This window comes from Thermobia domestica, chromosome 4 (genome assembly GCF_964235325.1).
Source record: "Thermobia domestica chromosome 4, izTheDome1.hap1.1, whole genome shotgun sequence".
NCBI lineage: Eukaryota > Metazoa > Arthropoda > Insecta > Zygentoma > Lepismatidae > Thermobia > Thermobia domestica.
Genome location: NC_137457.1, coordinates 293,073,823 through 293,100,183, shown reverse-complemented (window position 1 = coordinate 293,100,183; position 26,361 = coordinate 293,073,823). Strand labels below are relative to the sequence as shown.

Here is a 26,361-nt window from a genome sequence, read left to right as displayed (position 1 = left end):
CTTCCATTCCTTGCTTTGAGATTTGAGCTCCACATCGAATTCGTTCTGACTGTCAACCTACGGTCTTTAAGAACACAAGTCCGAATTCGTTCAACATTTTCATCAAAACTCGATGTCGACGGGCGTCTTGGGCGAAGGTCTCCTTTCACGTCTTCTTGGCCTTCCCGAAACCTTTTTAACCACTTGTTCACGGTTGGTTCCTTCAGAGAATTGTCTCCGTACACTTGTTTCAAACACTCAAAAATCTCACGGCCATTCTTACCTAGCTTTGCAAGAAACTTGATGTTGATGCGCTGTTCCTCAATCACAGAGAGCTCCATGCCGACGGCAGGTGAAACAGGGTAACTTTCAACAAGCAGCCATACACTCCTACTGACATGCAGAGCGCTCTGACTCGAACTGAGCGTTGATGGGATTGGCTACAGCAGTAGTGCCACCTGGCGGTGACTGCAACCTGTAAAATAAAGTTATTATTCAACATTTATACGTATTTTCCGGACAAACCTCGTATTGCCGACCTCATGTTCGTGTTGATTGAGGCATCAGGTTAGCGGCTCAAGGGTCCCGACTTCGAATCCCGGCTCGGATATGGTTGTTTGTGAATTTTAAAACCTTCATAGTGCTAGAGGACACTTAAGACGGGCCGAAGTCCTTCGTTACTTAACAGGCCCAACAATACATTTGTTGTCTTCTTTACATTATTATTATTTTCACTTATCATACTGCTCATAATACTAATCATACTGCTGCTACTACTACTACTATTAATAATAATAATAATAGTAATAATAATATTAGTCATACTACTAACAATAATAATAATCATAGAAAGCCATTTTTGCGTTGTGGTTTCAGCGTGTCCCTCTTCTCCACCGGGTAAACGTGTTTGTTTGGAACTTATGATCGGTGTATCGTATCGTGTTCCATTTGACATCGATTCGCATCACAGGCGTACTAGAGATCCCAATCACCACCGACTGTTATTCTCTTGAGTTTGCAATATTTGTCTTCGTGAGATAACAGGTTCCAGTGTATCACATTCTGGCATATATGACCAGAGTACATAACTTTCAGGGGCTGTGGGAGACTACTTCCTGTTCGAGAACGTTGCGAATCGTAGTAAGCATATTTCCATCTTTCAATATGTCCTTCCACTTGTGCAAGTTTCAATGCGATACTCGTCGAGGAGTAGGATAGTTTTCCTTGTAAGTCCCCCCCCCCAAAAAAAAAAAAAAAAAAAAAAAAAGCAATTGGTTCTCTCTCACACAACATTCAAAGGATTCCGAAACTTAACAATGAATACATGATTACCAAGCATGTTAATGAAAATTTAAAAAAAAAAATATTCGAGCACCTAACTTTATTAAATTAACGGGTCTCTCAAACACTGGATAGTGAAAACAGCGACTCAGCCCTTTTGCCTATCTGAAACAAAATGGCTTTAGCGGGAAATATCTTTCTTCTACATCATGATGCCAGGTATTAGTCGATTTGCCAAACAGAGAAAATTGTTTCCAATGAGTACCGTTCGAACACAACGTGCGAATCCTTTCCCATAATGATTTCTTCCTGGTGGTACTTTAAGGTACCATTAGTAAATAAAGAGTTAAGTGTTATCCCTACGTTTTCTAACAGAGTGTACAACCTATACTTTTCGCTGCTTCACATTTGGAAGGAAAAATGCTAGAAAATAGAAATAAGCTTTCATTATTACATTTCCAGATGCACATATATGAAAGCTATGGCAAATACACCACGCAGCAAAGATATTTCTATTCAATTAGATTAATTTTGCGCTTACGCCTTTGTTAACTCCCATCATAGTGCTGGTGTTGTCAGCAGCAAATCTAATTAAATTTGAAATTGGGATATTTCTTCCTTGGAAAAGCGCAATTATTGTTTCAAAAATGGTATTGCTTTTTCTACTATGACTTTCCAGTAAATCTAATACTATCTAATACTTGACCCTTTCCGGAGCCAAAATAGCGAACTACAACAATCAGAGTTTTCGAATTACTTATGTCTAGATTTGTCAATAATAACTGAAAAATAGTTTGCAGATCTTCGGCGATCAGTTCAACGTTTTCTTCCGCTGAAACATTTTTAATAATAGCACGGATTTAGTACGACCACATCGAACTTGTTTTGTAATTTGAGAATCCGGAAAACAACCTTTAAGAGTTCATGACAGAAATAGGTATGTGGTGCTCGCCTAAATAAGCAGATAATCTTATCTCGACTTGTCACTTGAACTCCTAAGGATTCTCGACAGGTCTGGGAAACGTATTGTTCAAAGTTAGAGTGGTTTTCCTTTCTTCGTATCTCTAAAATGCTTTGAAGTATGTAAAGCGCTCCATTGCTGATACACTTCCCAAAGGCACCATATCGCAACATTTACAATATGCTTTCGCAGGGGTTTTAGGACTAGACGTAAGCCAGTCTTTAACCCTTTCAGACCTGGTAGTAACAATTGTGTACATCAAATTTTAAGATTAATATAATTACTCTGGAGGATTCAAAATGGCTGGATTTTCATGCCAATATTCTTTGAACATGTCTAAATCACTTTCCGCTATTTCTCTGGTGCTTTCATCTGTTGTCAAGTAGCTACGCCCATTTCTTGAAGAGTACTTGCAGGGCTATCACGAAGCATGAAGCTCAGCCACGTAGGCTGTTTTATTCTTGGCGAAACAAACTATTTGCAATAAATTCTCCTTCTGTTTTAGTGATGCGTTTTGAGCTTCTAAACTATGTAGATCACTATGATGTTTTGGATTAATGCCATTTTGTATTTTACATACTTATTTCAACCCTAGTGCACGCAAAATGTTTCATCCATAATTCTCTAAATATAACATCTGCAAACAAATCGACGTTTGTATTTAAGTCAAAAAGAATAATAAGACAAAATAAAAATAAAATCGGAGAGTAAACAAAAAATCAGGACTGAAAGGATTAAATTATGGTTTATCTTCCCAATCTTTTTTTGTATTCCTGATGTTAATACAAATATCTTTTGATTAAGTGTTCGATAGCATTCATATCATTTGAAGTTACAGTTTCATTACCTTTTATTCTGGAAGATTCTTGTCAGAATTACTATTGTCATCAGATACAAAAACGCATTTATTCCGGATTTCAGTATTATTACAATTGCTCGAAGTACCAACATAATTACGCGCAATCTTCTTTCACTTCAGGATTATTGGCAAATACACATGAATCAGCACTATTAGAAATTCCACCCTTAACTTTAGTACAATTTGAAAATTCCTCGCGCCTTCACAAGTTCTTAAAAGGACCTTTATAGAGATGACTTTTGATGCTAATTATACATTTTCTTAACTCATCAGCATCGCCGACGGGATACACTATGGGTCAGCGATTTCGCAACACAAGCCCAAACTTGAGCAACTGAAAAAATATACATCCGCGAGGAATTAAATATCTCAGACTGAAAGTTCTGATGGAAATCTTACTATAGATATTCTGAACAACTAAATGGCATTGTTTACTTTCCGAGAACAACCTAGTAGCAATTTCGAACTCCACAAGATAGTGAACGAAATTAATAAGTAAACTAATATACGACTCCAACGAGCTGTTTTGAAAATATACGTATATATGCGTAAACACAAATTTACTCTGTGAAAATGTACCAAACAGCGGCAGTTAGTAGAACTGACCTTCCTGAGGCGAAAAGATTGTAAAGATTTCGTGTTGTAAGAGATTTTCTTTCAGTCTTTGTATGGCAGCTAACGACTTCACGTGTTTACAAATATTTTTTGGAGATGACTTGTACCCATGTAATAACAGTGGTACCAGCACCAAAGAATCTTAAAATCGTTAGGAAAATTTTCATCCCGACATTTCTCTCCTTTTGGCAACGCTGCAATCAAACAAAATTGCCACATTCTTCTTCTAAGAAACAAGGTCTTAGCCATATTAATCGAGTAAACAGTCTTTGAGCTGTAACTCATTAACTGAAAACGTCAAAAAGCGTCCCGTACCGAACGGGTTAAATTAGGTTCTAGTATAATTTCCTATTTCTTTAAACTCATTGGGAACATCTAAAGATAATGATACTGGCGGCGCCTCTGTACGTCACAAAACATAGAAGCACAGCATTATTATTTCTCCACTTCCGTGATAAAATTACCCGCTCACCATAAGTAACTCACAATGTCGTCCCATGTCAGCGAACATAAAGGAGTGGAGGGCCAAAGATAGTCTCTGCTCATGATCACTTTTACACCGGGAGTTACTCTCAGACTGTAACAAAAAGAATAATTCTCAAGTTTCAATATTTTTTCGGAACCGAAGCATATTTTTATTTATTATTTGAAAAACCATTTTCTTGACATTTATCTGCATCAGAAATGAAATGTCAAAAATCACTAGAGTTTGGAGATTTACGCGAAGTGTGTACTATGTATATCATTAGTTCAATGTTAAAATCACAAATCTAGTACAAAATCACTAAAAGTGGCACCCTTGGGGTAAACGGTATCTATACGGTAAACAGATTACTTATGCTTGTGAAAATCCAGTTGGACTCATTATAAAGTCCGATTTGCCAAGTAGCTATTGGGCTACGGTTTATATCGATGAAAATAAAAGGACTACTATTTTGATTCATTAGCGCAAAATGTGACTAACTTAATCCAACAATTCTTACAAATAAATTGTAAGCTTTATTTTGTAAATAATGTGCAGATCCAAGATGACCTATCTTTATATTGTGGGTATTTTGTAATTTTTTTTTTTTTTTTTTTTTTGTATCACATGGTACGTGGTTATTCATTTGAAATATGTACTGCAATATGTTTAATAATTTTAAAAAAATGAAAACTGTAGTCAAGCTAAATTTAAAAAAAAGAAAATAGTTGTTTCCAATTTTCAGCTGTTTCAATCTTTTGTAACATTTAACCTTTCTTGCTAACGTATTTATAAATAAAACAGTTTGGTACTTTTTTAAAATTTGTTTTATTTCTAAAATACAATTCAACCTATATATAAGGAAGAGATTTATTACATTATCTAGTATTACTTTACATAATGTTTGAAACAGAAAACACTAAACAACTAGATATTTCATTAGTAAGAGTTATAGACCGTTGATATTTCCACCAGTGATTCAAATTTGTTGAGCACTGCGAAATGCAGTCAAGTTTTTTTCCCTGCAGGATTATTTTCATTATAAACATGACCTTATACAAGTATTATGTTAATCGTGGACAATCTTTTGTTTCCAGATCCACATTTGCTAATGCAAATATTCTCTCAATTCAAATGACTTTTACTCCACCTTCACAATAAAAAGTTGCATCTGGTGGATATATACGAATATGTGATACTATACACCTAGTCTTACTATTCTACATTAAACTATGTAAACGATTTGTAATTCAATCAATTTGGTTTTGTGAAACTACGGTGAATCGTTACACTCTTATGGCAATCTTACTAAAATAAATAAATAAATAAAAATTTAATGTATCATCACATGTAGCAAGACAAAAATTCATGTATCACAAATTGTTTTTGAAGAAATCTTAAACCCTTTGAATGGTAAACTGACATTTCACTGGAACCTTCCACGACAATTGAAACAAGTTATCCAATAATTCATTATCTTTTAATTGACTGAAATGTAACACTTTCAGCCCGAAGCCCATTTAAATTTTTAAAGCGTTGAATCGAACTTTTTAAGGGTAATTTTTTAATTAGTATCTTTCTTTCTGCATAAGCTTTTGGCCCAAAAATTGCAACATGCAAAGATGAAAGTTTACTTGTATATGAAAATTCAGACAGCTACCTTTCCAATCAGTTTGCCATCTCTTCGAATTTGACAGTAAATTTGGAAGTTTTTACAACATAGTTTACATATGACGCACACGCAACCACACAAGTACACGTATATTATAAATTATATTCACAAAGGAAAATGTAATTTATAGCACACGTTCTTTAGAACATAGATTTCCGAATACTTGTTTTTTGTGTGGTATAACTCGAAACATTTTCCTAAGCCACACAGGCAGCCCAACAATAAAATGTAGTTGCTTTTTTTTTTTTTTTTTTTTTTTATCACGTTTCACAGGCCAATACTTTCCCCAGTCAGAACACACTTTACATCTTTGTCCTACACGAGCAGTATGCGTTGACGATATAGATACACGGTATGAGTAATGGCGGGTCGTTACAAGCTTCTCACTAGACAAAGACCGGGATAATTCACTGATCTCGAGACCAGCATCACTCACTATTCACCTGTCAACTCTGCGAGAAATTTCCTGTCCCTACAGAGAATATATGCGTTGACAATTGACAGATCAAATAGGCGAAAGAAAACTTTTTTTTTCCACCACTTCACCATTTTCTTCTAAAACTGTACTTCGATAGCATCTGATCCGACTTGTCGACTCCAATCTTGTACGTGTTATAATACACAACGGCGGCTGCTTTTATTTTTTGATACCTACCTTTCGACTATGTTCTGCGGTCATTTGGTCGTTATGAGCTGTACTTAGAATGTATACATACGTGTCTGACATCTTCCCCATTTTTAATTTATTGCTGAATGCATCCTTAGGAATTTTTCTTCTATTACGCATTACTATTGCTACAGTTTTGTATTACACCTCAAGAGATGAACAAAACGTGTGGGGCTCAAAACCACCTGTCCATGTAGACCATGGGCAGAGCCCAGAAGACAATTCCTAACTCCGCGTATGATGTAGACTATAGTATTTTTTTTTTTTTTAAGCAAAATCTGTTCACAACATTGAGTGCTGTATTATGTTGCGGATCATCCGGCTGTGCATCAGTATAAATTTCAAGATCACACACAAAACCACTTCTTGCTTCACACAGTTCAAATATTTTTATTCCATACTTTTCCGGCTTTCAATCTGACTGCAAAATGCGCAGATTCCTTCATTGAATACGACATACTCTTCTGAAGTATATAACACTTAGTACTGAGACGTGATAATATTCAAAATTGTGCGCACCTTATGTAGTAACGGGTCATCTCTTGGCTCAGTTTTAAGCACAATAGTGTCGTTAGCTATCAAGTGAAGCAGGGCCAGAATTTCGAGAAATCCAATCATCAAATAGAGATGGTTTACGCACAAGATAAGAATAAATTACTATCGCAAATTACTTCTTTAGTTCTAAGACATTTATGGGTTTCCATTTCGCAAAAATTAATTTCCTTAGTGTACTCTTTCGTTTCACCTTCCGAATTTGCTGATGTGCGTACCAGTTTGTCTCTCTTGAAATAATTTCAAACACATCTTCACCAAAAAAGAAAAGAAAAAAAAAGAAACATGGCAAGTGGTAAAATTTCACCATAAGCACTGACATTTATGACAGAAAAAACAAGATTTGTAGTTTGCTGAATATTTTCAGTCCACCCTCAAGTCTGAATCTGTGTCTACACGGAGGACCCTTTTCCGAGTATCTGTAACTACTACTTCCTTAACATCAGAAGATTCATTGCCTCCACACTCCGATACGCCACTGAATTTGTCAGTGTCATAAGCATCTGAATCGGAATCGTACACAAGTTCGGTAATTCTATCTTCGTTTAGCGTCAATACTCGTAAATTACGTAAATTTCTGCACAGTCCCATTTGTTGAAGGAACACCCATTTTTCAATACTCCGAAATTACCAACCCATCACGACACCGTCAAAATTGATAATGTCCTCAAGCATCACATCTAAACAATATACATATTCACGAGAAGAGAGTAAAACAAAGGTAAAAAAACGGAGCTTTTATTTATGTTATTTCTTCTTGAGAACGTGATCTGATTGTCCACAAAGAAACCATTATCAGAACGCATTTCTCCTAAATGAGAAGTAATTTGTCACTCATTGACAAATTCAAGACAGAACAGAACACATACACATAGTGTTGCCTCCTTACCACTCAGGGAGGAACCAGGAAGGGATTACACGTCGAGCTGCCTTCAAGATTATCACAATTTTTTCTCCTTTAATGATGGTTTTCCTGGAAGATTTTAAAAGAATTCAACTTGAGTCTTATCATTCACCAAATGTTTTTGAAAAAGTTTCACGATTATGATCCATACTACTTAATGGATTTGTACGTTAAATATGCACTTATTGTTTTCAGAACACAGAATTTCATTAATAGTTTGTGCACAGTTCTCATTACAATACATGATTACACACAAAAAAAAACTATTTCTTTCTGTAGAGATATCTGTCCTTTCCCTGGCTCGTTATGCAATCCAGATGTGTTTTGTGTATTTCCGGAAAGAAACAAATTCAAGAGTACATATATTTTCCTTACACACTGCATCATGTCAGAGTACTTTCCATAATCCCTTTCTAATGAAGTCTTCAATAAAATAGGCCTATAGTCCAAGTCCCATGCAAGATTACACAACCATTCAATATCATTTCACATCATTACATATGCAGATCCACGTTTCAGTCTATATATTCTTAATAATTCTTTCCTTACTCTGGAATTGTGAAAATATAAATCGAAAAAAAAAAAAAAAAAAAAACTACTTTCACTATCCCATATCAAACCAATTATGATGTCCTTGCCTAGACTCTTCAAATGCAGAGAGGAGGCATGCAACACACGCCTTCGGATTTCCAATAAATAAGGCACTACGTAACACACCCTAATATTTTCTCTACAATACAATCACCAGATGATTTCGAATATTCCTCCAATTTTCAATCGTATACTGTTGAATCAATAACCATGCTGGAGAGATCTCTTTTATTTCATCATTACTGTCTTATGTCTTACTTTGAATTACTATGTTAAATTTCGGCATAAATGAGGCTTGGAAGAGAATTTGGTCATCTTTTCCAACGGTGTACCGCTAAGAACTCAACCGAGAAAGTATTTTCCATTGCTGCCCCCACTAAGGCCCACCCGGAATAAAGTTTCTTTAATGGCATTTCGCTAAGAATCGCTTCGCTAAGTACTGATAAGGTAAGTACTTAAAAAAAAAAAAAAATAGTTACTTTTAATTTTTGATAGGCAATAACTGAGTAACTATCAAAGATAATTACACCAAATTTTGTCACATGAAACATTACACCCAAAACATTTCATTAGAGCTCTCAGTACTTCTTTGAGACTTCGATTCTGTAAGTTATGCAGGTATTTCACAATAGCCCCAAATGCAGAGCCTATTTTGAAACATTTTTTTATTTTTTTCATATATATATATATATATATATATATATATGTTTCTAACCCAAGCAGATTTTGATGTATGGTTTTTCATTTCACAATTACCCCACTTGACCCTGAGTTCACGTACTGTGTTCCGTCTTCCCAACATGAGGACCTCGTTTGGCATAAATTTTAAATCACCTCTTCCCTTTTCAATCCTCCTCCTCACCCCTTAGGAAGTACATCAAATCATTCGAAATTGCCTACAGTCTTTCCGATACAGTTACTTCGACTGCATCAATGCGGTTCAAGCCAACGCACGGTGTGGATCTGTATACAGACATACAAACATACATTTCTATACATAAGATATCTATAAACATCTCCCAAGTAATGAATCAAAAAAGTAAATAAATAAAATAAAAAGAATAAAAAATAGTCCCTTCATTTTACACAAAATAAATCGACAATGTTCTAGTCAGTATTATATAGCACGGCTTTGCTTGTCCATTGTTTGTGACTAGAGGTAAATGTTGTATGTGACAGTAACAATAACATTAACGAACTAATATAAAATACAATAATATAAATTACTATCAATAACGTTTATTAAAAAATAAGAGCTTACATTTAAAAAAAATGTATAACAGATATCTTTCTTAACATAAGATTAGAAAAGGCACTTCAATTAGAATATACAATGTAAATGGTTACATAATGTACAATGTCTTCACGTTAAAAATGGAAGATTAATTCTGACGTCGAATGGTAAAAAGAGAGACAGTAAAACAATTTAAAAATTACTCAACAGAAACTTATATTTAACATAAGGAAGTTATATATTTTTACAAGAAATCTGTTGCTAATATTTCTTTCTGCTGAAAATTTATTTAGCTCATATTAATGCTTTCGATCCTGTACTTTTTATCTAGCAAATTCCAGCTTCCTGGCAGTTTAGTGCAGAGTTGCCATATCTTACCTTTTCCCCACATTTTTTTGGCATATTTTATTATAGGATTTTATTTTCCCCGTAGAACAACTTCTTGCGTTTTTTTAAAAAAAAGAAATATATACAAGAAATTACTCCTATAGTAATCGGTACGTTTTTATATGTTAGTGCAAATTAAAAAAAAAAAAAAAAAAATCAGAGGAAATGATTTCTCACACACTGTAGCAAGTAACAGAACGATATAACTTAAAGTTCAGAGAAAAATGCAACAGATTCAGGTTTTTTTATTTCCTATCACACCAGCACCCTCACATTTAGCATCTTAGCCTTCATCTGTCAACACCGTTTCGATCATATCGCAATCTCGATGATTGTATTATACTGATGTCAGGAACAGAAGCAACTGTGGCTAATAAATGCAGAACTCTTAAGTGATTGTGATTTTCGATATGTCCTGCATGGACTTTTTCGAACTATCAAAATAGATATAGGACTGATAGGAGATACAAAGTCTTTATTAAAATACAACTAAGGCAACACATATTTATGTAATATACTTGGTAGGATGGATTTGAGGCTATCTATATGAGAGGAGGCTACATACGACAAAGGTCTACTCTTTAACGTAGATCCAAACCACATGAGCTCCCTCAAGGAGTTCTAACATATCTTTCTGTATATTGTGAGTTACAATTATTTTTAATGAATCTGTCCCAGTTTTAATTAAAGTTATTCTATGTTGTTATGTGAAATTATATATGTTTATTATGTGTAAATCACATAATAATATCACATATCTTCCGTTTTTTCTTCTAAAAATCCTAAAATCTTCCTTTATGTACTCTGGAAAATCTGGTAATACTAGCTTAGTGCTTTGTATCAGGTAGAAGACAAAAGATATGCATGCAAAATATATTCCAAGTGAATCTTTAAACATTCTATTTGAAGACGAAGACACTTATTAATATTGCTACAATATTACCAAGCTCGTATGTTTGCATTAATAAGTTACCGCAAGTCCTGCTCGGGCTTCGCATCGGAAATGTTAAACCTATGCATAAAATTATACCGTATAGTTTCATTTAAAACATATTTTGCTGTATGTCAATTTTCTTTGGAAAAGAGTTGTCGATACATACCTATGTTCATGAGGTGTATACGTTTGGCAAAACCGCATTTTAGTAGGAGTAAACGGATGGCCACAATTCCCTCGTCAGAGGAAAAAGATTTTGAAGTTGAATTATTATTATTACTTTTTTTTTTCTGGTTATGAGACATACGGAAATTAAAAATTTTCATTTTTTTTTTTTTTCAAATTTCCAGTCTTGCGCCTGTCTGAATCTGCTATGTGCCAACAAAACAAGGAAGTTCCAGACTCCAGCATTTCTCTTCATATAAATACTCCGGAAAGCGAGATCGGGAGGTCGTTGGTAGACAATCAAACATTTGACACGAAAAGAAGCAGAACCAGACGATACTGTGAGTTCATTTACCTCCATTCATTACGAATGGAAGAAAACAAAGTCGATGGATTATCCGCATATGTGAGAGGTCGGAAAAAAGGAGTCCGAAATTCTGCTCAAGTGACCACTGAATTCCAAGATAAGCGACCAGAGTTGGGAAGAAACTACAGCTGATATCCCTCTTTTTTCATCCTTTGTTCCACTGTGCTGCTCATTTTGAAAAGACATCCTTGTATTTCCGTAAGTTGGAAGGATCGCTTGTGTCCGTCCTTTGAAAGCTTTCCTTGAAGATCAAGGATCAATATTTGAAAGACAATCGCCCCCTTTACAATTAAAAGGTAACAGAGCATAGGGCAAAATGGAACCAATGAACATAATACATTCAATTCGAGTTATAGTATTCCACAATTTCACTAATTATTCTATAGAATGAGTGAATTCCATGATTGGTGGTAATACAGACACATGTATCTTCGGGATTTCCATGATACCCTTGTTTGAATCAGTTGATTTCTTAACTAATGCTATACTATTATGTAGGTTAGAAGGACTTCTTAAAGTTCTTGGTATCTTAGAGCATCACCATAAAAATGTTTCCTCATATTCAGACAAAAATAGTAGCTCTCTTATATTTGTTTTACGGCATTCTGGTGCATCACGGCTCGCAGCGTATTCTGCTGGAAGAAAATCAATCATAATATTTATTCACTTAAAAAAATATATTAATTAAAAAAACAAGCTAAATGCAGCTTACAACAATTTACATTATTTGAAACTTAACTATCTGTTTATTGTAATCGGGCTAAGTAAGAAATTGATCTATAATTGAGCTGGGATTCGAACTCCAGTCATCTGTATCACAATTTCCGTTGCTTTAAGAGCCGTGGTAGCAGACAGCTTTCAAGCAGCCGAGGGGCTAATCTAGTATGTGCACTGTCCCAAGTAGGTTCCAGAAGAGTGTAGGGAATAAAAAGAATATAAGCTGCTATGCAATGCTATTTTAATTGATAGAAGCTGACATGTCATTGCAAAAAGGAAGACTTAACAAAAAAAAAAAAAAAAAAAAAAAAAAAAAAAAAAAAAAAAGGCTTTTATGTAAATGATATACTAATAAACTAGAACCTGGGCGAAACATCGTAGCCTGATTTGGAAACTGATTTTCAAACGACGGTAAGATTGCTTATTGGCTTGCTTGACTGATTTGTATAATATTTTGTCAACAGTGAGCCAATATTGTGCTGGACTTACAGTTTAAAATAGAATCTGAACCACTGTGGCGCATTTGATGTTCTTTCACCGGAAAACGAATCCGCAACTTTATATACCAAAGACACACGTGCTAACCACTAGACTAAGAAGGAAAGCGGTAGTAAGTTTGAATGTGTGCGTGTACATATGTAACTGTGATTATAAATGTGGTATAGATGTATATATGGAAGTTAAATTTGTAAGATATATTTTAAATTGTACCTAGTTTTCTCTTTAGTATTCACACTACCATTCTATAGCACTGTAGATATGTACCATTTTTTTTCTTTCTTTTTTTTTTTTTTTTTTAATATGCAACTTTTTGTTTGTTTGTATCATTTTTAATACAAGTATTTGCAAAATGGTACATATCATTTGCCACTAACCTTTTAGAAGTGATGGTTCTTAAAAAAAAAATTGTAGGCTCGTTTCGGAAGCTACTACTCGGACTCTAATTATATTAGATTCATAGTTCGTACCTCGTTGTCTTTGGAATAAAGTAGGCTTTAAATGATACCATACACACGTGTCACTACCCATAAATTAGGGAAATTTTCCGAAGAAAAACTTTTTGTTTTAATTTGGATGCCTCTATTGGGCCTCCATGTTCAGGTATCTTGAAAAATACTATACATCGTATGCTATACATTTGCCTAGTTTAATTGAAATACTGCTAGTAGATATGAAGATAAAAAATACTTTACAATCTTATGAAATATTTGACATTTTGAAGAGGAAAATATACAGTATTTTAAACAATTCACTTAGGAAGCTCCTGCTTGTACTCAAATTACTTTAAGAGGGGGCGCGGTGGCTCAGTGGTAGAGCGTTCACCTCTGGTGCTTGGGGTCCCGGGTTCGATCCCAGCCCCCGCCAAGTGAACTTTGTGGTGGACAAACACCGTGCTCGTGTGTTTTCTCGGGGTTCTCCCGTTTCCTCCCACTTTCTTCATTCCACCATTTCACTCATCTCTCATAATCACCGTCTCCTTTAGCCTAACCGGCATAACCGTGGGACGTAAAACTCAAAGATTTTTTCAAATTACTTTAAGTTCATAGTTCGTACGTCGTTTCTTTAGAATGATACTATACACATGTGTCATAGGTCCATAAATTCAAGAGAAATTTGGAGAAACATTTCCAAAGCTTTCCCGGAAAAGACTTTTAAAAAGAAATAACATAATTTTTTCGTTAATATACAAGAAAGAATCCCCAGACCATACTAAAATCGATTATTTTGTTATACAAAATATGAATTTAAATATAAATGAAAACTTGTAATGATAGAAAACCGTGTATCATAAAATTGGCACATATTTCAGTCGGTAAACTCCAATGAAATTTTGTAAACTTAGATTAATTACAATTTTGTTATATTCCATTAAATATACTAGTATAAGTGTATATTCATAATAGCTGCAGGAACAAAAATTTTTAAGTTCCAATAGGTTTACGATAAGGAATTGCTCAGTTTCTTAAAACTCTATCAACCAAACTATCGCCAATTTACATCTTTAGCGCGCATGAAATGTCATAAAATACTCAATATGAAATGAAATGAAATAAAATAAATAAATAAAAACTGAAGTTGACGAATGAAGCAACCATCCAAAACTTCATAAATTTTAAATGAGCAAATGTGAATTACAAAGAAAACTCGTTAACACTTTCAGAAAGATGAAATTGACACATTTTTGCTAAGATTAACAATCATTTAACTCCCCCCCCCCCCCTAAATGTGCCTTGCGAACTTTAATTGGATGATTACTTTTATAGTATTTCATTCAGTGACTATCCTGTTGCAATTGACTACCAGACAGTAATTGCAGAACTTAGGCTCCACAAAGAATATCATATGTTATTTAATTGAGTAATTTCCAAACAAAACTCTAATACCAGCGATCACTCTTAACTATTGGTGATCACTTACGCACGAACAAGTTCAAAACTTTGAGGTAACAGTTATATATAAATGAAACAATCTTGGACAAACATTTACAAACGCTATGTACAATTTGAGGTATTTCACTCCCTTTACCTTCCCTTTAAGTTTGTATTTATTTATTTAAATGAAGCAAAATATTTCAAACTGTAAACAGCGTGTGTAAACAATTGATCTACATTTGTTTTATTTATGCATCACTGTTACCTCAAAGTTTGAGGGGGACGCGGTGGCTCAAAGGCAAAGCGCTCACCTCTGGTACAAGCAGTCCCTGGTTTTATCACTGGACGCAACTTAGTGTAAGGATACGAAAGGTAACCAGACAAGGTTGCTGGAAATTACTAAGAGGGTGTGAGGTTCTTTAAATAACAATTATAATTCTAATAAAATGTACGATTCAAATAAAGACTGATGATACCAATCGGGATGTTGATGAAACTAGAGCTTGGGAAAACAGCTTAATTTCAGAATAGTTTCACCGAAGTTGTTCCACGGTCCTTTCACAAGCTGGGACTAGTGTACGTCGTAGTATGTCCTGAAGTCCCGAAGAGCTAGGCGTCTCAGAATGTCCACATCGAAAATAACCAAAGACGAACGGCTAATGACAGTATCGAAAATGACGAAGAAGTGACCAAGCTCATGCTCTCTCAATTGCTTTTGATCCGCCTGTCCCCTCTGAGTCCCATTCCAGAACCCACGAAGAACTCATGGAATTCAAAGTTCTTATTTACAGTAACTAATACTTCCTCGTCGCTGCGATGAAAGGCAGGTAAACGATCGAAGTGGACAACGTCCGGATGCTGATATAAGACTGCGAGGGCCAGTAAGATACAACTTCATTGAGAAAGTGCCTGATCTCATCATAAATAAACTTAAAAGTTATGAGACATGATGAAGCATGGCGGACGGTGAGGACAGAGATAAAGGTTTGGGAAGCTGCTACCACAGTTTATTACAAAATGCTTTACAAATACAAGGATTTCCTTGTAGACAGCAAACAATGAATAGGAAATCAACTTGCTTCCTAGCTGTTAGAATGTAGCTGTCAGCTGGTGACGTCAAGGCAAATGGCCGATGTTGACCATCCAGGCGATGGAACTTGAACTCGGAAATGCAGAAGAGACTGTTTGGCTCTCCGTATTAAACAACTGTTTCCCCAAAATGATTAAGTTCCAATAAGTATACGTGAATTTTCTCAGGGTTTTCCAGTTTCCTTCCACATTATCATTCTGTCAATTATTTCATAAATAATCATTCAATTTTATTAATTCATCTGTTTCCTTTGGCCTAAGGGAAGTAACCATCGGAAGTAAAACTAGAAATTCCATTTCCAAGTTTTGAGCTATTGTGACGGTGATCAGCAAGTTACGAAAAGAATTGCTGATATTAGTGTTTCTTTCAAAAACAACTGTTATATGTCATAATCTTTCGGAAGCCTACGTTTCCAATTAGCGCCTGGCAGTCGATGGCAATAGCAGTAGTTGCTAAAATCATATCAGATTCCCAGGACTTAACAAAGAAGAAGAAGAAGAAAAAAAGGTACACGTTGTTTATTAAACTTCGTTAACACTTGCTGTATGAGACTTCCAGATAAAAATTACAGCTCACCCACCTCTTGTAGCGTACACTGTGCAGTAACTGACGACTGCTTATATCGTGCTTCACGTCTTTTCATGTTCTTGATGATGCGCTTTGAGCCCATTTTCATCAGTAAACACTTTCCTGCAGATATCACAGTAGAAATATTTTGTTTTGATTGGTTGATAGCTTTCTGGTACCTTAACTCTGAAACTGGATATAAAAAAAAAACATTAAATAGTAGAGTTTTAAATAGTTCTAGTTAAGCTTAACGAAAATACACATATGTAAATTCTTTCTCAATATTTATTCCAATAATCAACTATTGCATAAATCTCGAATATATTTTAATATTGATCAACAAATCATATTAATACTAAACTACAATTGACTACACAACCACACAGATACTCTGTGTACAATCCTCTCTACCTAGATAATTAAAAGTAACAAGCAACAAACTAACAATGTCACCCTGATTGCCACGCTCCTCGTAAATGGCATGCTCTCTGCTTACTTGAGCATAACTGATCTTATAGTTCTCTATTGAACACTTGCAACAATTTCAACTGCGTTATTCTCTCCTTGTCAGAATGTGTTATCAAGAAAGACATAAATAGTGTGCTACACTTGGAAAAAGCGTGTAATTGTCCTCAAAGTTTGCAGCAATGATCTTACGGTTTGAAGAGGAATATATATATATGGAACAACTGGTAAGTAGGCGAGGAAAGAAAACTCGCATTGCATCTGCTTGCAATCGGGAAGCGATGTAAATTTACCGAGAATGAAAGGAATCGGAGACCCTTATGGCCACGCCTACAGTAGCGCGACCATCATTCTGCTTATCCCGTCTATAGTTCGTATAATTGCTGTGACTGGTCACAGACCGGTGGTTTCAGTTCTTTAGGTAACTACTGAAACTGAAGCTGAAGGTAATTGAAGAAGCTAATGCAAAACATTAATGTTTAAGACATACCTTCCCGCATGTGTCAATTACCATCTCCTCATGATCCATTAGTTCGTCCTCCACTGTATCAAAGTTTAACAGAAACTGCAGGTGATTTACGAATCGGTGTATATTTAGCATGTTCCAGGGAGAGGACAGGAGCATTCAGTCGGCGTACATGTTGGCTAAATTTTAGGCCAGCGATGTAAGATGAGCTGCGAAGAGGAGTTCCCTGAAGAATACTACAAACTGATACACGCTGGATTTTGGTAAGTTCGCTTGGCATTAAGAATGGGGTTTTCAGGAGTTGCAGTTGAGTAACAATCTCAGTTTGGGTGGTAATGTCAAATGTAAGTCTCCAAAGACTTATAAGGGTAGAGGGTATATTGACAATGATTTCTTTTAAGTGTCGTTTGGTTTCCGTAGCAGAAATCTTCTACAGAACCATGAGTTCTCCGATACGTTTCTGTCTCTGAGAAGTTGGATAATTCCTGAACTAAGCAGAAATATCTCCCTTGCAGTTAACACAATAATGCTTACTCGTACATGGTTCCGCACCTTGACTTTTCTGGCTACAATTAACTCAAATAGCAGCTGTCGCGTTACATGATATACTAGTGTGCCCGAAGTGCTGACATTCCAAATGTTGAAGGGAACTCGGAATATAAGGACAAACTACAAGACGATACTATTCAGACTTCAGTCCGAAAGTGTAGGTAAACTGAAAGTAAAAATCGGTGACTTGAATAGCAACCAGATCACCTGACTTCTTACTTTTAATACTAGTTACTTCTACATGTTGGTCAGCTGGCTCCGATTTGATCTCCTCTTCGGTTGAATTCACGAGATCCCAACAAGGAATCACGCCTCGAGAGGTGTTCAGTAGACAGTGAGATTCTGCTGACACTTTCACTGGTCCAGTAACCTCCAATGTCCACACTACCCGGGGAACTGTGAGAAAGAAGGAAGCGGCCTGGGGCCATTATGTTAGGTATCATCCTGGCATTTGCCTGATGTGAATGAGGAAAACCCAGAAAAGCTTCACTTAAGATGGATACCCTGAAAAAGCTTTTACACTTTTTCGACCGAGTGTCTCCACCTGGAACTGAACCCGGGACAGCTCACACCAAAGGTGAGAGCATTAGCGAGTCACTACGCGGGATTACATCTATCACTGTAGTCAATGATCAATTGAAATAAGAAGCTTGAAATATGTTACTCCTCTTAACATCATTGTGGGTGGGTAAAACTTCAACGAAAAATTATGTAACGGGCATGGCCAACCTAGTTGAAATTAACAACAATTAACATTTACAAGTTATATTTCGCAACAATCATATATTTCAATAATTAATTTTTTAAAATTTTATCAGGTGCATTTTTCCTATCAAGAACTTACTTTACGTTCTCAGCATCCGTTTCTAGTATCTCAAAAAGTTTATTTTTCTTTATTCCTTCAGTCACTCGCTTTCCAGTCTGCAACCTTCGCTTTTGAGGCCTCCAGTATCTGATAAGCGTTTGAGGAACACCATACACCCTCTCCGCTGCCACATTCCCATGTTTCTCTGCATAATCCATCACCTCCAACTTAAATTCAGCTGTGAAACTGAAAGTAAATTTATCGTAGTTCACAAGTTAGTTGTAGGAGAGGTCGTAATCAAATTTGATTCTTACTCTGTCACATTTCCAAAACAACATGCAACAAGGCAGCAAGGGCGCCCATCAGGGGGGGGGGGGCAAGGTGGGGCGATGGCCCCCCCAAGAGGAAATTGTACTTGGGAATATTGAAAACACAATAGAATTTTTACATTAGTTACAGCAAAATTTGAAACTACATTTGAAACGTCGCTTATACTTGCCCCCCCTTGGAAACCACGACATGGGCGGCCTTGCAAGGCAGAATATTTCAAGAAAAACTTTATGCCCAACTTTAGGACAAAACGACAAAAAAGATTAATAATAACACAGTAAGAATTATATTATACAAAGGGACACAAAAGAGAATTTTTAAAACTTGCAGGAGTTTACAATATAGACAGTTCTTACCAGTACCTTCTCGCACACAATGATTTGCAGTACTTTTATTACTCCCCATATTGCTCATTTGTACAACTAATGTCCATCATCCAGAATTCCTGCTGCAAGATTTGGTACATTGATATACATTAGAGTTTTCAGATTGCGCCATTACTGCTACCGTTCAGTGTCATTGCATCCTATTGCAAATAAGTAGTCTTCAATTTGCACACTAAATTTGTAAATAAAATTCTGTTTCGTTTTTGAAAAGAGAATAATTAAAAAATATTACTGAAGGAAAAAGTAAACTTGGAATACTTGATTTAGGAAATATACAATTTGTTAACAATCAATTTCCCAACTAGCTGATACCATACACATGTATTCTTTCCTCTTTGCGTTTCTTTGAGAAGCAAACGAAACGGTTGGGACCACTAAACGCTAATTACATTCGTATATACACCGTATCCACACAGTCTGTTGCCACTCTTGGACTTCCACAACAGTTGAGATGCGAAAAACGCCAAGACCCATATTACATTATTTTCAGAGATTGATATTTTGAACTAAGTGTATTCCCCCAGTTGCGTCGCCATAGAGTTGGGTAGGGGTAACTCAAGTATTTTAAATAGCAAATAGGTCGAGGAATATACAGGGTGATTTTTTTTTTAAAAAAACTCACGGATTTCATTTGGTCTAAAGTTTCTAACTGAAGTCCGATTTTCATGTAGTTTGTGGCAAATGATCAAGAAAGGATGGGAGATTTGTGGGATTACGTTTACCGGTTTAAATTTATCCGGGGCAATATCGACCACACCTCAAAAAACAGCAAATATTCGTCAGTGTACCCTACAATTGGAATTAGGTTTTGGATTTTCGAAGCGAAACTGCATAATACAAATTAAGTGTTAGTAAAAATATAAATTAAGTGTCAGTGGTAACAACCATAAATTACATGTTGAATAGCTATAGCCGGTTTCTTGCGATAAACGACGGAGATTTCTTGGGCGACCTAAGGAGTCGATAACTGACATCTTTCACAATACCCGCCTGCGGGGTCCAATGCTTCCTTGTCTCACTCAGAAGTGATGAATTCTCTTCCAATTTATTTACTAGCGATCATAGTGTGTTCTAGTCAGGGGCAAATTTGCTTGTAAATGCCCTTTGCGTAGCAACAACAGACTCCGTTCTCCAAAAATTTTTAACGATAAACTCATTTTGATTAAAAGAGTACACTATTCTCACTATGTTCTGATCATACTCATACAGTAGGACAGAAATGTACAGCATAATTCCCAATACAACGGTCCAGTTTCCTATTTCTTATTGACCTTGGCGTGGTTGCCATTTAACGAAAAAACTCAAGTTTCCACACAGTATTGCACCTCATTCCAATTGTAAGGTACACTGGCGAAAATTTGCTATTTTTATTGAGGCGTGGCCGATATTACCCCGGATGAATTTAAACCAGTAGACATAGTTCCGACATCCTTCCATCGTTCCTTGATGATATGCCAAAGAGTTGTGAACAGGAAATGGGTGACTTACAAATCACACAAATTACGGAATCGGATCAAGAAGAGCACTGCCTTCTCAACCTGGTACAACGAACAGCAGTTTTGGATTGGCAAAACTTGCTACAGGAAGATTTAGAATACTATAATGCTACTAAAAGCGGGAAATAACTCAATCTAATTGAAGATCTTAACCTAATGGATGAGCCTAAAGATAATCAATCTATTTATTACTTTTCAATTTATGTCGAAGATTGTGACAGTAAATCACTTACAGAGGATCAATATACTGATTTATTAATTTTTATTATTTATTTATTTATTTACTTCACACACGAATAATCTAATGATGGTTATTTACTTCAAGTCTAGATAATGGCAATGCGAAGACAACATATATTATTTGTTATTTTTTTAGTTTAATGTCCCACAATTGTGCTCCAAGCCTAAGGGAGAGCAAGATCGTCAGATGCATGATACTGGTGGAATGAAGAAACTGGGAAGAAACAGAAGAACGCCGAGAAAAGCTACGCATTTGACCCAACAAAGTCCACTTGGCGTGGGCTGGGATTGAATCTGGGACTCCACGTATCAGGAAAAAAAAAAAGAATAAATTCTTTATCAGCTCATAACCATAAGTTTACGAGGAGGAAGAGTTTGGAAAAACGTATTCTTCCAGCAACGTAGGTATTAAAAAAAAGTACTGACAAAGGCGGAAAGTTATTGCTGAAACTGTTTGCAATCGTTTTTAATCGGATACTTCAGGTAAGTGTAAGACTCCCATTATTACTATAATTAGTTAATATGGATCCTATTGTTTTATCAAGTAATTTTCGGTTTTGATTTGAGTTTAGCGTCTTTTTCAGCATAAGAGGCTATATGACATATAGACCTATACGTTAACATGAGATTCGAACCACATGAGCTCCTACTGGGAATCGAACCCGGGTCTTCAATTGGAAAAGTGAGTACTGATTACGTAATTATAATACAGTAATGAAATTAGGGGCTGGCCCGGAAAAGGGGAAATTCCCCGGGGCAAAATATCTGATCATGCTCAATGTGGATTACCAGTGTTTTTTTCGCTGTACTATTTTAACCCCCTCCCTCATCTATTGAAATATATCCCCCCTCCCCCAGGAAAAATCTTCTGAAAGGGCCATTGTTATATTGTACTTTTCTAGATGTGTGTGTGCATGCGTGAACAAGTTATTGGAAGAAAGGATCTCCAAAGTGAGCATGGAAAAGTGGACAATTTTCCAAACAGCAATAAAAAGACTACAATACAAAACAAATGAGAAATTATAACTATCTTAGACGAAATGCTTTATTAGGAGGGGAGACGCAGTGTCAAGAAAAAAAGTAAAGAAAAGTAACTGTTCTTGGTTAGTTAGCCTTTCTTTTAGTTAGGCGTCATATCTGAATCAGAACCCCGACTTTGAATTGGAATATGCCGCCACTCTTTTGTCACCTTATTTTCTCCCCACTTCTTCTTCATGTTTGAATTAACAGTTTTGCGAAAGTATTTCGACTTAGGCAACGGTAATTAAATTCATTCCAATGTTGAAAAAAATTTAAAAAAATGTTCCACAACTGTCCGATTCACTGACTCATTCTGTAGTACTCTACTCAAGATAATAACACTGTTGGGAAGACATAACTTGCACGATATTAATATCAATGTAATTCGAACATAATCTTACGAAGAATAACAGTTTAACAGTAATGCAAACTTACTCTTCCTCAGTTTTGTGAGATTTCAAATGCGTGTTCAAACCTTCTTCCGAATAAAAATTCATGTTACATCGTTCACAGTCCAAGCGAGGAATTGTCTTGTAATGTTTCTTCTTTTTGTGGTTTTGCATTTGACTCTCAGAAACAAACCGACGATCACAAACAGGGCAGCTGTAAAAGAAAAATGAAACATCTAATGATCAATGAAGATAGAAATATGCCTCTTCAAATTAGACAACGAAACATTGCACAATTGTTAATGGTTATCAATTACCTGCTATAGAGTTTTGTTGATCTGTCGAGTAGTTTTTGTTTGGACATTTACTTATTATTATGAACATGTTAAAGTAAATTAATTGTTTCTACTGAAGGGTCAAAAAGACTTTTTTCTTCAATAGATATACTTCTGAAAAGAATATAAAGAAAGTCCTGCCTGTCGCTTTTTATGAAGGTCTGTGTTCAATTAAGTTGAATGCGAATGGAGATAAGGCGAAGTTCAGTTGTTGATGTGGGTATACAAAACATACTACCTGGTCGTTGCAGTTTAGTTACACCGTGAACTTGCGTAAGGACAGAGTAAACATGGGACCTTCACAAGTGTCATAAGAGCATGTATGCTGTGCAAGTTCAAACTGGGTCAAACGCCACTGCAGTGGGGCGGAAGATATGCTAGGTCTTTGGTGAGGCTGTCGTGACTACGCGGAAAGTGCAGCGGTCTTTTAACAAGTTTAAGGACGGTGACGAAACACTCGAAGACGCACCATGTGCCGGAAAACCAACACAACATGTACAAAATGAAGATATTCAGGCAGCAATTGAGGCGAACAGTGGCCAGGCATGCAAGGGTCTGGGACTACAATTCAGTGTGAGTGGAGAAACCATTAGGCAGCACCTCCATCAACTTGAGAAGCACTACAAGTTGGGTCGATGGGTCCCACATGATTGGATTCCGGGCCAGAAGGCAACGCAAGAAGACAACTGTATTTATTTGCTGTCTCGTCTGAGGAAGGAGCCATTTCTGAACAGGGTGTTGATACGTGATGAAAAGTGGGTCCTGTACGAAGCTCCACGGCGCCGTCGTCATTGGTTAGCATCCTATGAACCGGTTCCAAAACAGCCGAAACCAGCATTGCAGCAGAATAAGGTCCTCCTGTGTGTTTGGTGGACTGTTCGCGGCATCGCGCATCGGGAAATACTACCAGTAGGTCAGAGCATCAATGCAACTATGTACTGGCAGTTGAGTCTTATTCATGAAAAACTTAAAACTCTGGAGCCAGACTTCTGAATCGTAAAGGTGTCCTCCTGTTACAGGACAACGCTAAGCCCCGCGTGGCTAGGATGACCCCGACACTATTCTACCCCTGGGATGGTAAACACTATTGCAACCGCCATACTCCTGGGACATTGCACCGTCCGATTATCACCTGTTCCATTCCTTGGACAATCACCTTAGAGAACGCCAGTTTAAATCCCTAGTAGAGGTGCAAAATGCACTTGATACTTTTTTGCTTCACGGCCCACCAAGTTCCACCGCGGTGGAATCCATGGCCTTTCAGAACGTTAGCAGAAGGTCGTCGATGCTGTTGGAGACTCCAAATACGTCTTAGTTTACACAAACACATACGTGTACGCTCTACATTCCGTTTACGACGTCATCATCCTTTTATTCGCTAGGTAACATATCGACGTTCAAGTGGTGGGTAAAAAAGCGACAGAACTTCTTGGTTACTTTTATACATGCACATCTCAATGAAATTGATGATATATGCATCTATACGTTAAGAAAATAAAGATTTACCTGTTTCTTCTGTTTATTTCATCTTTTGTACATTAGCGTACAATATACAAAGCATCATACAAAAGACTTTTTCTTATTGAGATAGATACACGATATTGATATGAAACAAAATTAACAGTTTCCTGTTGCCATAACTTGCTATACCATTTCCTTATGCTCTTAACATCTGGTGGCTGCTGTCCATACTCTCTCCTGAATGTTCGTTGAACTGTGACGGGAGATTTTGTACCATAATACCACAACACGCACTTCGCTTTCTGCTGTGCTGACGCCATTTTTTAAACAAATGACTGTTGCGCTGCGGTCAGCTGCAGTAGATGGCAGCACAGGCTTACAAAATCTGGAATATCATACAAGAGATGTTTTCAGACCGCATGCTTGTATCATTCTTCGTTTTCTTGTTATTAATGTTTGTTATCAGGGAGAGCCTTTATGTCCACCTTGTATTCAAAGCGTGCGCTCGCGACTAAAGTACGATCTACATAATACTATTTACTTTAAAATGCAAAACATCTTACGAACTGACTTAGACTGTACAACTAGGTAATCCATTGAAATATGGTGACGAAGGATATTTAATTCAATAATGGATTATGCTACATTATGAATGTGATATGTTTGCAAACTATGGCTCTGATACTTCTATTACGGAAGTGTAACTTCTATTATTATTATACTTTTCTCTCTTCTTCTGTAGAAATCAGAGACCAAAATCAAATCCAGATTGTATCAGTCAATTGTTACTACCTATTCGCTAGCAAACAACCTTAGAAAGCAAACATTTTATTGCGTTCATCGTTAACATTTATGTATTAGAATAATTCAGAACATTTAAAGGCAAGAACGTTTGAATGCAATCTAGGTGCTGTGATTTTATTTTCTGCCTTCATTTTCTTATAGAACATTAGTTTTAGCATAGAAACTCATGAAAAAAAGAGATCTTTTGGTAGAGCAAAAATGTCGGTATAATAATAATCCTTATTGGACTGGACTGACACTCGATTGAATCCACTGATAGACTTTTCTTTCTGCGATTTCTTAAATCATGTAGTTATACAACATCCGACTATACTCACCTATACTTCTTCTGATGATCACACCAATGAACAATATATGCATCCATTGATAAGTAGCATCCACACACATCACATGGGTATAAAACGATAGTGTTGTGTTCATTAACAATATGATTTTGATAGTTAGTTGCAGGGCCCTCAATTTTCACGTCACAATATTTGCATTTCATGTGTTTGAGGTACGGCAGCTGGAACAAGTATTTCTGCATTTTATACCACCAGCTGTTCTCAGAGTAATATTGATTTCGCTGAATAATGAACGTTATTTGGCTCCAATCACAAGCTGAGAATTTACGCTCCACCAGATCCGTGAGTTGTTCGTCGTCTAGTAAAAAGACAAGAAAGCAGTGGGGTTAGAGTGATCTATTATACCTATATTTATGAACTCAAATACTAGACATCGAAACTAACATAAATAAGTGTAAGTAAACAAAGGAATCCCATGATGAATTCATGAACGCCAATATATGACTATTTTGCTAACACAAATGAGGAATTACAGAGAAATAATTTAGATATAATAAAGAAACAATCGGATGCTGTTTAGGCAGAAGACAGAAAATTGAAACAACGAAGTGTAGAGCATTTTATTGTAAACTCATTGTTTTGTTGCAGAGCCGTTCCAGGTCAAATGAACACGGTTTTAAAACAAAATTTACCTTACCATCTCAGATTGTCATGAAATTTTGTACAAGAATACTATTCATATAGACTACGAAAAATACCAAATTTTATCTCTATATATCAACCAATATTGTAGATAAGGCTATGTAAAGTTTCAAAAAATTGGCAAAAGTATATGTTCAATGTATTTTGAAATTGGAATTGCAGCTCTCCTAATTGAGCTAAAGAGCTAGTTAAGGAGTCATTTTATAGCATTTTTCATGCCCTCTCTTGCAAGGGCGCCGATTTTTCTGTAAA

General features: G+C 36.1%; 1 protein-coding gene across 2 annotated transcripts in view; it reads right to left on the bottom strand.

The window, feature by feature from the left end:
• Positions 1 to 6,061: 6,061 nt before the first annotated feature.
• The window catches only part of LOC145684178 (uncharacterized), a 54,297-nt gene continuing 33,997 nt past the window's right edge, over positions 6,062 to 26,361 (bottom strand). The window contains exons 4-8 of one of the 2 annotated variants that reach the window (XM_081756185.1): positions 25,441 to 25,765; positions 22,570 to 22,737; positions 18,702 to 18,908; positions 16,391 to 16,569; positions 6,062 to 12,266 (exon numbers count right to left, since the gene is read on the bottom strand). In XM_081756185.1, coding sequence (XP_081612311.1) covers positions 16,440 to 16,569; positions 18,702 to 18,908; positions 22,570 to 22,737; positions 25,441 to 25,765 — 830 coding nt within the window. In that variant the 3' untranslated portion in view covers positions 6,062 to 12,266; positions 16,391 to 16,439. The remainder of the gene's footprint in view (positions 12,267 to 16,390; positions 16,570 to 18,701; positions 18,909 to 22,569; positions 22,738 to 25,440; positions 25,766 to 26,361) is intronic. The other variant, XM_081756184.1, reaches the window with a different exon arrangement.